Source organism: Meles meles, chromosome 17, assembly GCF_922984935.1.
Source record: "Meles meles chromosome 17, mMelMel3.1 paternal haplotype, whole genome shotgun sequence".
Classification (NCBI taxonomy): Eukaryota; Metazoa; Chordata; class Mammalia; order Carnivora; family Mustelidae; genus Meles; species Meles meles.
Window position 1 is genome coordinate 42,252,452 of NC_060082.1, and position 13,291 is coordinate 42,265,742.

The 13,291-nt window shown below is 48.4% G+C and overlaps 1 protein-coding gene across 2 annotated transcripts in view; it reads right to left on the reverse strand.

The window, feature by feature from the left end:
- Window positions 1–2,154: 2,154 nt before the first annotated feature.
- The window catches only part of TNR (tenascin R), a 400,251-nt gene continuing 389,114 nt past the window's right edge, over window positions 2,155–13,291 (reverse strand). For both annotated transcript variants that reach the window (XM_045983701.1, XM_045983702.1), the window contains 3 exons: window positions 10,227–10,388; window positions 6,201–6,364; window positions 2,155–5,261 (listed from right to left, as the gene is read on the reverse strand). In XM_045983701.1, coding sequence (XP_045839657.1) covers window positions 5,142–5,261; window positions 6,201–6,364; window positions 10,227–10,388 — 446 coding nt within the window. In that variant the 3' untranslated portion in view covers window positions 2,155–5,141. The remainder of the gene's footprint in view (window positions 5,262–6,200; window positions 6,365–10,226; window positions 10,389–13,291) is intronic.

The window sequence follows — 13,291 nt, forward strand, 5'->3', positions numbered from 1 at the left end:
CTGAGGAACAAGATCTGTGTTATTTGGACGTTCTGCCATAGCCTTATTAAGCTTGGGAAGGAGGGAGGATTTCCGGTCTGCAGAAAACAGCAACACTGTCCAAAGACTGTGAGGTTTTCCAAGGACATTTGGACAATGAAGTGCTGCAGGTGCAATGAAGTCATGCTTCAGGCAAGGGGTGACCTTGAAAAATTAATCAGAAATGCTGGAGATGACAAATCAGGCTTGCAAGTGCCGTGAAGGATAAGTGAGGTCCAGGCAGGACTGGTTGAACAAGCCAAGGGAGCCCTTCGGCTTCTCGTTTTCTGCAGTGACAGGCCTGTGGGGCCTCAGTTTCTCCTCAGGTGAAGCGGGTGAACTGACAGGAGCTGTCTGGTGGGACGTGAGACCAGAACTCAAGGAACTGAGGCAGGTTCCTAGACCACTGTCCTTGTTCTCGGTACTTTTACCGCGGCCCATTGGTAGAGGGCTTGCTTTCAGTCTCCAAGCATCCATCCCCTTCTTTTATTTTGTTATTTAATTTTTAAAGGTTTTATATTTTATGTTTTCTTCTTCCCTGCTAGTTCTCAAAGCTTGAAGAACACAGAACAGACATCACGGTATCTAATGGGGCTTCCATTAGGATGGACCAGGGCCATTTTTTCAAATGGACCTGTAGCTACACCACATGCCCGCTTAAAGTGTACTAGAGCTTTTTCCCTCCTTGCTTTTGGAGGTCTCATGTGGTCTGGGAATTCTCATTTGGCCCCATGGTGCCAAAATGCTGGCGTACAGTTGAGGGAAGCTTGGTCACACTTGTGTGGGGTGGGGCGGGGCTATGGAAGTCACAAAAGCATGGGGGAGCATTCAGTCAAAGATGTTCGGGAATGTGGCCAAAGGACCCGGAGGTCTAGCCAGAGATAGGCTATAGGAATCACCCAGAAGCCAGCACTCAGGAAAGGGTCTCGCCTTTCCTGAGCGTGGGACCTCTCTGTCACTGCTATTTGGAGAAAGACAGGCCACCCAGGGAGGCTGGGTGGAGCCGAGTCTGCCGCTATGGGCATCTGGAGCTTTGTGGAAGAGGCAGACTCCCAAACTTCATGGATCCCCCACCCCCCACGGCCTCCGAGGTCCCAAGGCCTTGGCAAGTTTGAAGAAAATGAACAAATTATTCCATCTTCTATGGGATTCTTGGAACTAAACTTAAGTTTTAATTTTCCTTTTCAATGTTTTAGGACTAGGCAGTGAGAGACAGAGTGTCTGCTTTGGAGGGAAAGAAAAGGAAATAGGAATGAGATTGAATGGGAATCAGGTGATCGAAAGCAAGCATGGACCCTGAGTAAGTGGTTCTACCTTTCCTGGAATTCTGGGCAGAGGTTAAAATTAAAAAAAAAAAAAGAAAGAAAGAAAGAAAGAAGAAAGAAGAAAAGTGTTTTCATGCCCCAGAATTCTTGCAAGGCTGGGTCATGGGATCGTCTGTTTCAGCCTCCTCCCCTTGGCGCATCTATACTGCTCACAGGTTCCACTTTTTCTCATCTGATGCTTTAAAAAGAGCTCTTTGAAACGATTCTATAATGAACTAATGTCCCTTAATCTACAGCTCTGTGCCGGGACCGGATTTTAAAAGTGTAAATGTGATTAGGGTTGTTTGGTTTGGCATTGAGCTCATTGGCAACCTTGGTTCTTCAGGTTTGTCTTTGAAATAACAGTTTTCAGTGTACAGGGAGCTGGCTGGTTTCCAGGGCACGGGGTGGGTGGTGGCTTACCCCTGCTGGGGGAGGGGCAGCCCAGTTGGGGAGTTGGTAGGTGAGGGGTAGGGGGGATTTAACTACTTACAGAAGTTTGCTCTGCATTTCCTTGCTGCCATTTTTGTTGTTGTTCTTTAACAATTCAATCCCTTGTGCAATCAGTTGGCTGGTTTTCCCCAAACTTGGTTTGGTGTGAGTTCTCCCAGAAATCCCTAGGGTCTTGCTGTGCTCAATCCCCACCCGGTTTCATAGTTACCTGTGACGACTGGGGGGGAGTGATCGCCACCTTGTGGCCACACCTAGCAAGTCTCCCTCCTCCAGTAAAATCCAGGCTAAAGGACTAAAGGAATTTTCCACAGATTTGTGGTCTCCACCCCCCAACGACCCTCCCCCCATCCTCCCACACCTTCCAGAAAGAACCCTGGAGACCTTAAATTACTCATTTGGGAACTATTTTTATCTGATGGGGAAATGAGAAAAGGAAAAACTGTCTGGATCTTGGATCTAGGCAGTGGATCTGTTGTAGTCATTGGTAGGTTTTGTTTGCTTATAAATGCCTATGATTAGGATTGGGATTAAATCCTAATCCTGCACTTAAATTGCCTCTGGGCAGGGTCCACTTCTATTCCCAGGAGTCCCTTGAGGGAAAGAGGTGTGCGTAGGCTCTGTGAACGTCATTTGCCGGATCCACCCTTGGGAAGAACACAAATTTGGAGGAACAGGATAAGCAGGAATCAGTAAAGTTAAGAAGCTTTGAGTTTAGTTGATTGTGGATCTTGGCGAGAGATCGGGGCACAGTGTCTCTTGAAGATGGTAAAAGCTCGTGAGAAAAACACTCAACTTAGTAAAAGGAATCTATACATCCTTTTATAGGAGGTTGGGTGAGCTAATCTTTAAAGTCCTTTTCTTGTTTTAAACGTTTTTGAAATGAATTCAGTCAATGTTGCTGATAATATTTATAAAAATGTTCCATAGGGTAAAATGGTTGTCATGAAAGGCGGGTTTTGGTTTCAACTGATACTTCCTCGCTTTCACCTGAATTGACCACACAAAGAATCATAGTCTCTGCTCGTTTCAGTTCCCTTGACGAGGTAGGCCATGCTGGCACCACTCAGGCCCTCGGTCTCTGCTTTTACAGGCAAAATGAACTTGGCCTCTTACTTTTCTGCAGTGCTTTTTCCTGTGTGGTGTGTGTGTGTGTGTGTGTGTGTGTGTGTGTGAGTGTGTGTGTTTTATTTATGACTTCTGAATCTTCCCTTCCTCCCTCTCTAACAAAGCAGAACTTCTGGTGAATTTTCATTACTTAATCATGCTTTCTCATCAGTGCCAGTTTCTACTTAGATTTCCAGATCAGAAACCAGCATCACTGACTATCAAAACCGGAAAGGAAGATGGTAGCCATTCTAGTCCAAGCTTCCATTCAACGGGGGGACACTGAGGCCTGGAGAGAGAAAACACCCTCCCTGACGAGGTCACAGAGCGAACAACATGGCAGAGGCGGGCCTCTAGCTCAGCCCCCAGCTTCCTCGCAGTGTGCTCCCTACTATTCATTGGTATCCCACTCTCCTAGATGAATCTCACTGAAATTTATATGTTTCTTAAAAGGACTGTTTCTCTTTCTTCCTCTTTCTCGTAGTTCCTTTTGAAGCCCATGCTGACCTGAGAAATGGCAACGTGGCTTCCATGTCTCATCCCCGGGTTTGTCAGTCACAGCCTCACAGAGGCATAGGCAAGGCCTTGGAGGCCTGCTGCGGCAGGGTGCCTGTGGCTAGTGGCAGCCAACGTCATCTGTATAAAATGTGATCAGCAGCCCCCGTGACGGTCCTCTGCTGGGAATCAGATCTGGGTTAGAGTGTAGGCTGTTTCCATCAGGAAACTGCCAACTCTCAGGCTCTTCCGGCAATTGGTTGGGGACAGAGCAAGATGCCCTGGTTTGGCTAATCGTGGGCATTATAGAAAACAGAAGCGGGGCCTCGAGGAATGAGAGGGGAACAGAGCTGGGGAGCTGGGTGTGGCTTTTGGTAGATGCCACAGGGATAGCTACTGCTGACATTGGGTTTGGAGAAGCCAAAGGGTCATGGTTTCTAGAGCCTCGTGCTCTCTTGGGCTTAAAAATCAAATCATGGTAGTGAAGAGAGCGCATCTCATAAAATTGGAGGTAGGCCCACAGTCGTCCCCTATTCACCTTTGGATTTCCAGATGTAATTTCCTCTGGCACTTTTCATTTTTCCTCTCAGAGGCAGAATAATAAAAGAAGATGGAGAAAGGCTTCTCATGATGTCCACTCATTACAGAGGTCATTCCTATTTCCCACAGGACCAAAAAAGAGCAAAAAACAAAAACAGCCCCTCCCCCCCTCCCCCGAATTTCACCTCTTTCCAGGAATTATCAGTCAGGGGAACAGCTGGCTGGTCATATAACTTCTTCTGACCCTTATTAAGCCACCCACATTAAGGAGAGCTTGGCTGAACACAGAAATGAGGCCTTCCGTTTGTAATTCAGGGGAAAAAAAAATCCATGACAAATAGGACCAGAGATAAGAAAATAGAGCTAGGTAAGATCTGTGTTTCCCACGGGACCTGTAATCTCAAATGGCAGATGCCCTGATTTCTACTTTTGTCCTTTCCTCAATGTCTGACCCCAAAGTGCTCAACCTACAACCATCTCCCCCTTTTGCCCACAGAGAAGTTCTGTCTGGCTGACCTAAGAGAGGGGGCAATGACTTATGACCCTTAGGGAACACAGCCACTGTGTAGCCCAGAGCCAGGTGTGGACAATGCCTTGAGCTTGTGGGGCCATGGGGGTCTAAGGGTAGGATGGACGGAGGCATGGGACTGACTGGGGCTGGGAAGGAGACGGCTGCTCTTAAAAGGTCATAGGACACTTGGCTGGTAAGAGTGTCAGAAGATGAAAATCTTTGGCCCATTAAAAAGGACTTGGGTTGTTGGGACGGGGCGAGGTTAATCTATTTCCTCTGAAGGCGTTACTGTTGGCAGAGCTCTCTTCTCAAGGCTTCTCCCGGGGGCTGCTGTGAGAACCTGGCCATCCAAGGCAGTGACCAGAGCACGATTACCTGGGAGTGAAGGGCAGCTCCTAGGTGTCCAGGAAAAGAAGGCCTGGTGCCATAGCGATCTGACCCCAGGACTTGCCTTTCCGTTGGTCTCTTTAAAACATTCCAGACTTTCCCTCCTCGGTGAGAAAGGAGGGGAAGGTTAAGGATGACTGGGTGGGAGGGAGCACGGAGGCCAAGGCCCAGGCTCGGGACAGCAGACACCACGAACAGCTATATCCTGCTTCCTCCAACACCCTTCCCACGTTGCCAAGCACAGTACTCTTACCCCCCACCCCTCGTTTCATATTATAAAATACAAACAAATGACAGAAAAGGTCAGTCGGCCCGTGGCTGCCCAAGGCTCAGAACTGCAAGGACCGCCGTTTCCTCCCCGCCGTGAGACGGTGGCTGTAGGGGCGCATCTTCATCTCCACGAAAGGGATGGAGAACTCGTGGCCTTTCCAGTGGTACCAGTTGATCCCCTGGGAAGGAGGAAGACAGGCATATCAGGTCCCCGCCTCCCCCCAGGGTTCTGGAACACCCGGCTTGAAAAGAGGGAGAACTCCAGGAGCGGGGAATCCAAGATGAGAATTAGTCATTCTCCATTAACGGGAAGCTCTGCGGTCCAACTCCCGATAGGGTCGAAGGAGCTGGGTCTTTCTCCAGCTTTTCTTTTTAAGTGTGCTGTGGCCTGAGTGTTCATCAGGTTATGTCTTACTGCCAGCTTTATGCTTTTGGCTTTTAAGATTTGCATGCACCGGTTACCGGTGCTGAATCTCAAAATCCCAATAGTATAGGAGCATCTCGTGGAGAATGATTGTGTTTGACTGCTCACTCCTGAGGGGAGAGTCAGGTAGTTTCTGCCTGTGGTGACCAGCCATCTTGGTTGGCTCCGGAGGGAGGGGTTTCCCTGGCTGCTGGCCTTTGGGTGCTAAAACTGGGAAAGTCCCGGGTGGTCCATTTGGTCGCCCTATCTCCCAGCCCAGCCTGTGGACTTGTAGTCTCTAAGGCGGAAACCTAGTTCAGTTGACACTGGTTTTCTGATCTCTCCTTTCTGGGACCCTTCTTTAGATGAGGTTGAGCCTGTCCCTAAATTTGATAAGCTCTCCATGGAAGGGCTAAGATGAGGAAATGAAATGAATGGAATGTACTGGTAGTCAAGGGCTTTTCTGGGTGAGTTCTAAGTTCTGAGTCCAGATGCTTTTTTTTTCTCTCCTCTGGCTTCTGCTTTGTCTCACTCTTATCTCAGGATCTGCCTTCCTTTCCTCTTCATGATAGTCCTTTCTCAAGACTGACTTTTATTTATTTATTTTTTTAACAGAGGGAAATGTAAGACCAACTTGTGCGCCGAACACATAAAACCGAGGGACGGTGGGTTCCACAGCCCTGGGTCATTCAAGATGGCAGCCAGCTTCACCTACCTGACTGTGCCTGGACTCTCCATATTTCCCATTGAGGTTGGTGCGATGGCAGTTCTTATACCACCAGGCCCCCTTGTAGGACATGGCACAGTTGGTAACGGCAACATCATTGTCTCTGTCCTCTGTGGAGAAAGGGCGTCCCTGATGATAGCTGAGGGAGTCCCCTATAAAGAAAAAGATGCTTTCATAAGGCCATCTCATTTGTTCCTGTTTTGTCAGGACTGTCTGGACATCTGACCCACTCCCAACACACCTAGCCTGCCCTTAAGGGACCTTCCATTTACTCATCTCGTTTCCATGCTTTTCCTCAGCCGGGCTGTAGGGAACTCTTACTCCACCTTACCCCCTGAGTCAGCTGCTTCTTTGCTGCTCTCTGCAACTCATTTCCTCATTCCTCTGACCTTCTGCTCAGAGCTCTGTCCACTCAGTCTACTTCACACCCCTGTCTTTTCCCTCTAGGCTTGCACTGGGCACCAATATTCATGACTCCTTTGTTCCCAGAAGATGCAGTGATGAGCCATGGTGACTTGAGTCAATCTGGGTTACCACCATGCATCCATAGCCTGGCCTTCTCCACAGTTTCTTAAGCTTGGTCAACCCTCACCCAAAACCCCACATTCAGAACTTGGTGCCACATGTAAAGAGGGATCTCAGCAAGCTCAAGTTCCTGTCCACAGGAGAAAGCATGATAAGAAAATCCTAATCGTGTCTGAGAATACCTCTTCTGCTTCCCACCATGGCTTACTCTGAGGGGATGGTGTTTATTCTCTGAGAAAGCCTGATTCCCTCACATCAGTTGGATCCCCAACTGAACATATCATGTTTCTGTCCCATCCTTTTCATCTTCTCTTCCCAGGCTCCAAGAAATCTGGTTTTGTGTCCATTGAGAGCTAATCTTACTACTGAAACTCATTTTTTAAAAGATTTTATTTATTTATTTGAGAGAGAGAGAAAGAGAGTGAGCTTGAGCAGCGGAGGAGGGACAGAGGCAGAAGGAGAAACACACTCCTCACCAAGTGGGGAGACCCCCATGTGGGGCTTGATTCCAGGATCCTGGGACCATGACCTGAACTGAAGGCGGATGCTTAACTGACTGAGCCACCCAGGTGCCTCTATGAAACTCAGTCACATTTCTTCCAGGTCCAGAGGAAGGCAGAAAATAGAGCTTATTATTTTCTTTTTCATGTATATATACATGAAAAAAGAAAAAAATAAGATAAAAAATATATTTTTCATATATATCCATAAAAATATGTATTTATTAGCACAGTCACCTTCTCTAATCCTAAATCATATTCATATCCTTTAGCTTTAAAACTTCTTGGATTAATCCTATTTTCTAGTGACCCTTTCTTTACCATGGGTCACTCTGTTGCTCTGCCCACCTCCTATCTTCTCATCTCCGGCTCATCCTTCTGTAATCTAGAATTTGCTCTCCACTACTGCCCTACAACAATGCTCTCCCACTTCCTCTCTGATGTTGCCTGCTGCAGTCTTGGATAGATCCCAGCGTTGGTCATTATCTCCTCCCCCAATCTGGCTTCCCTTCCCAGTTCTGCCTCATACACCTCATATATTCCGTGCATCGTCCAAGTCTTGGTTTTTCTCTCTCAAACCACTGTTCAGATTTATACCTTTCTCTTAATTCCTGACATTAGTCAAGTCTCCTATTATCTCCTACCAGGATTAATGCGGCAGCTGCCAGCGGGTCTCTGTTCTTCACTCAGATTTACTTTATCCAGTTTAAGGCTGTCACATTGATCTTCCTAAAACCCCCAAATCCAAAAGACTCAGGACCTACCATGGCTCCCCGCTGCTCACCGTAGTCACATGGCTCCCTTGGTTTTAGGGCCCTTACTCCGCCAATCTTTCTGTTTCTTCTGAACTCACACCCTGCCCTGGGGAGCCAGGCTCTCCACGCCTGCCCTCCCTCCACAGTAACTGCTCCTCCCGTGACTTCTCTTCCAGGGTTTGCCTTCCTTGCCACTGGGACCCCAGCCAGATGTCGCTCCTTCCGAGGCCAATGAGCTCCTGGTAAGCCGGAAGTGAGTACCATTTCTTTTACGGTTCTTTTTTTTGAAAAAAGCTATTTCATTCTTGCAGAGGCCATGTCTTATGCTTGTTTCGAGTCCCTGTAACTTGCACAATGACCTCCCTGGGGTTGCTCAACAACCTTTTATTGATAACCTGATTTGGAGTTTTCAGTTCTACTCTAGTCAGAGTCTTGACGAGAGACCTAGATTTTTATAGCCTTGAGAAATGGGGACAGGAGAAAGGGCTGAACATGGATTGGAGGCCATAGGATGGATAGTTGGCAGTAGGGCCAATAAAATGAGCAACAAGTCAAGATAAAGGGCGGGGGAATTAGGCGATGGTGAATGCCAGAAAGAGAGGATGGGCTCTTCCCCACTGGAGACCTTCTGGTCTAGAAAGAGCAACCACTGGGTGGAGTTACCCAGAGAAGGGGGCAGCCCATATAAGCCCAGGTTTTCATCATTTGAGGAAGATGAACTGAATATTTGAAGAGAGGGGTTGGACTGCAATTAATTCATGATGATTGGTCAATTTGCTGGCAGGATTTGTCTAGGAGACATGAGAGTAGAATGCGATCCCATGGCCCTGCCCTCCATGGGGCCCGGTGGCAAGACGCAGCTGTGGCAAAGGCAGCAGTGGCTGGGCCCACGGGGCCGGGGGTCAGGCGGGGAGAGGGAGGCCTGGGGCGGATGAAGAGGGGGAGGAAGGTGGAACATGGGAGCAAGGGGCAAAGCTTGATTTTCTTCCTGTGGAAGAATAAGCACTGCTTTTCTATAGGCACAATTCTAATCTTAGGGAGTTGATTGTATCAGGTGTTTTTTTTTTTTTTAAATGATTTAGTCTGACATCTTGTTTAATACACTCCATTTCAATGGCTCTTTTATGCCCAAAGTGTAGTAAATTGGAGCCACCGTGAGGGGCACCTCAGGCAGACCTGACTGACTCCCGACAGGAATAATCTCCAAATGAGCAAGAACGAAGCTCGTCTTCCTACGGAGTAACAATACCTGGGTGAGAAGAGAAATTCTTGGACAGGTGCAGTAATCAGAAGGGCAGCACCTTGATGATCTTCTTAATTCCAAGAGTCATGAAAATGCTGCTAAAATTATAGACAAGCGTTTAGCCCTTACACTGGAGTTAATGAAAGGACCAATAACTCCATGTACCAAAGAGTAGAATGTTTGGCAAAACAGGCTTTTATGAAACGTGCTATAATGGAACCTAGGAGACAGACTGGCAAAGCCTAAGAAGCAGGCTGGGATATTACATTCCGATAAAACTATTAATGCAACAGAGCTTATGGACACGGTCGTTCTCCTTAGTCGAAATGTCATAAAAATCTATACAGGAAACGCGAGCATGTTCTCGTGGAGGAATGAGAAGAAACGTGGTTGGGGAGGATCTTTCCGGGGCTCTTGCTTGCACCTGACAAAGGCGTTATGATGACTGCTGAGGGGAGGAGGGCCCCCTCAGAATATGGAGGGGTCTGCTTTATTTCCCTTAGTTGCAAGATGGTTTCCCTGGATGTCATGGCAGGCAGAAATTTCTCGCCAGACAGTAGGTGATTATGCACTCGTTGGATAAGAGCCCATATTGATTAATCTAGACAAGAAAAATAATGCTTTGCCCTCACACTGCGCTTTTTTTTTTTAACTTTAAAGTACTTTTGCTGCATTGATTGCATCTTTTTCTGACTACTCTGTGAAGTAGGGCTGGCAGCCTTATTATGATTTTCCAGATGAGGAAACTGAAATCCTGAGGCATTGGTTTCAGGTCACCTGGGTGGTTGGGGACAGAAGGGACCAGCGCAGATGATTCCCAGCCCTCCCTCCGCCCCTGCTCTTTGGCTGGCAGGGAATTCACAGGCTTTCCGGGTGCTGCCGCCGCTCGGTGCAGTTCAGGCCTTGACCGCGCGGGGGCGCTGGTCCTACCGCCCTCCCAGCGGCCGTGGGGCTGCTGGGGGCTTGGGGGAGGGGGTGGCGGCCAGGGTACCTGCAGTGCCGTTGTAGCCCCCGAGGCGCAGCTTATACAGGTTTCGGCCGTCCTCCACCGAGAACTTGTCGTAGGAGGCGAAGGCGGCCTCCTGGCCGTCCCGCATGTCCACGCGCAGCTCGTAGCGGCCCTGGGACGTGATTCTGTGTATGTTGTCCAGCCCTGTGGAGAAGAGCGGAGGATGCAGGGGGCCCGGTCCCTGCGGCTTGGGAAATGGGGCTGAATGGGACTGTGGCCTCACAATGGATGTTACAGAGGGGCAGGGGATCCGGATTGCTTTTCCTCAACCCTTCTCAGGTCATTTATCAGACAGACCTTGCCAGACTCAGAATCTCTTCCCGCAAAAACACAAGACTTGGTCTGCCGATGGGTGCCCCCAACCTCCGGCCCCCATGTCAGCTCAGGGGTCCTAACATCCTGTCTTGACTCTGTAGCACACAAACCTTGAACCTCAGGATTCCTGGCCCTGTCCCCCACCACCTTCCACTCTAAACCGCGGCGTTGGGTGAAAATGACAAGATGTATTACGTGGATATGAATCCTTTGGCGAGAGTGGTAGGAAGCCAGAGGTAGAAACACTGATCAGAGGAGTTCAGGATGGGCGCTAGGGGCTCAGGAGAGCCAGACCTCCTATCATCGCTAGTAGCCTGCAAAAGGGATTCTGTTCACTTTGCATTATACTGCCTTGCCCTTTCTCAGTCTCCAGCCCTCCTGGGGCTCCCACAGCCAGTCAGGGGATATTGCCATTTGCCCTCTGACTTTGGTTCCTTTCTGTTTAATCTACCCGCTAGGGTTTGCTTTGCCCCTCTGCCCTGGTCTTCTGGGTGGTTATTTTCACCCAGCTGCTTCCCTTTGGGCTCTACGCTTCGTGGACCTTGGTTTAATAGATTCTTGTAACATGCAAAACCTCTGCGAGCCCGCATCTTCCTTGGCGATGTTTTCTCATATATATTCCCTTGTCCGCTTGCTCTGGCTGGCTGGACTCTGGGACTTCCTGATTTTGACCTAACTGTCCAGACTTTGAACCAATCACCATGCATTGCTGGTGATCTCTGAGTCTTCCTGATTTTTTTTTTTTTTTATTATTTATTTGACAGACAGAGATCACAAGTAGGCAGAGAGGCAGGCAGAGAGAGAGAGGGGGAAGCAGACTCCCTGCTGAGCAGAGAGCTGGATGTGGGGCTTGATCCCAGGACCCTGGCATCATGAGCTGAGCCGAAGGCAGAGGCTTTAACCCACTGAGCCACCCAGGTGCCCCGAGTCTTCCTGATTTCTATCTGCCTACTGAACCGAGGTCCTCTTGCTTTGCTGTCATAGCTGATATCTATCGGAGGATGCCGTGATGAGAATAAAGGAACTGCGGCAATGGAAGGGAATTTAGAGGTTACTTAGGCTAATCTCGTTGTGGAAAAAGAGGTTGAAATCCACACAGGTGCTATTATTGGCTGAAGGCCACCTGGATTTTTCTGCTTCCCTATCCTCTTTGAGATTTAAAGCTTCGTTTTGATTATAAGTTGAGGGCTGAGGGCTGTTTGCTGTTCGCCAGGTTGCTGACCCACAACTTACCCTAGACTTATGTTTGTGTGGATCTAGTAGATCCTGGGGGTACCTGCCCGGATGCCCTCAGTAAATTGTGGGCATGTCCCCCAGCTGCTAGATGTGTTGGCTGCTAACAGCTCACAGCTGCCTTCTTCTTGGATAATTGCCTTTGACCAAACAGGAGTTACTTCCCCTGAGCAGCTACATTCTCCCTCCCCTGTGCCTTGAAGCAGACCTACATTAATGCCTGATGTGGGGGGTATGACAGACCATTCCCCCTTGTCCTACTGGGGACCAACTCTGAGGAGCAATTCATGCTCCAGACCTTCCCTAAGGATCAGACCAAAGGTAATCTCTCCCCAAAACTGCATTTTTGCATAGTGTCTTCTGCTCTGTCTCGCTTCCTCCATTCCCCTACTCCTGAGACCTCTCCCTCAATAAATCCCTTGAAAAAGAATGTCTCTGGCTCTGCTTCTGGGGAACCCGACTTGGGATATAAATCGTGGGTCATATTACCCTGAACCTGAGTATTGCTGCCAAACTATGCATCACCAGGCCATGCCTCGATTCAGCAGCCCTCACTGGCTCTCTATTACCACGGCATTATGTCAAGACTTCTCTTCCTGGCTTTAGGTACCATAATGTGCTTTTATTCAACCCATCTCACCTCATTTTCTTCTTTCCCTGTCCTGCGTCTTTGCTCTGGTTGGGTGGGTTCTTTCCTACCCCATTTGCACATGTCAGAAAAATCCCTGCCTTTCCTCTTTCCTTGTCCCCTTCCCTCCTGCATTCTTCTTAGTCATGGACCGCCCAGAGCCCCCTCCACAAAGCTGACCCCTCCCCTCTCCAAGTATCTGCACCTTCTCGTAGGTAGTTCATTGGGTGGTACAGTGTTTCTCAGCATAGGATGGCATCTCTCATGATAGAGAAATACTTTGGGAATGAGGACGAAATAACCTTAAACATATAGGGAGAAAGCTACTTCCAAATCCTATTTTTTTCTTTCTTTCTTTTTTTTTAAAGATTTTTAAAATTTATTCATTTGATAGCCAGAGATCACAAGTAGGCAGAGAGGCAGGCAGAGAGAGAGAGGAAGAGAAGCAGGCTCCCTGCAGAGCAGAGAGCCGGACGCGGGGCTAGATCCCAGACCCCGAGATCATGACCTGAGCTGAAGGCAGAGGCTTAACTCACTGAGCCACCCAGGTGCCCCCTATTTCTTTCTTAATAGTTAAAGGAGAAACCTTAACTTGGATCCTAACCTCAACTCCCAGTCTCAGTTTGGTTCCAGTACTTGGTGGTGAAACACCCAACGCTTGCTAACCTTCATTGTGCCACCAGCAGCAACATCAGGCTCGGGGCCCGTGTATTTAGCGGTCGTTTAATAATATTAATATTGTTTTATTTTCCTTGTATGAAAGCTCCTTTTTGTTTTGGCACATGATAACTAGCTTTCCATTTTGGGAAACGCTATGAAATTTCTTTCACAGAATAGTCAATTTAATTAAATAAAGCAAGCGATACAGAGA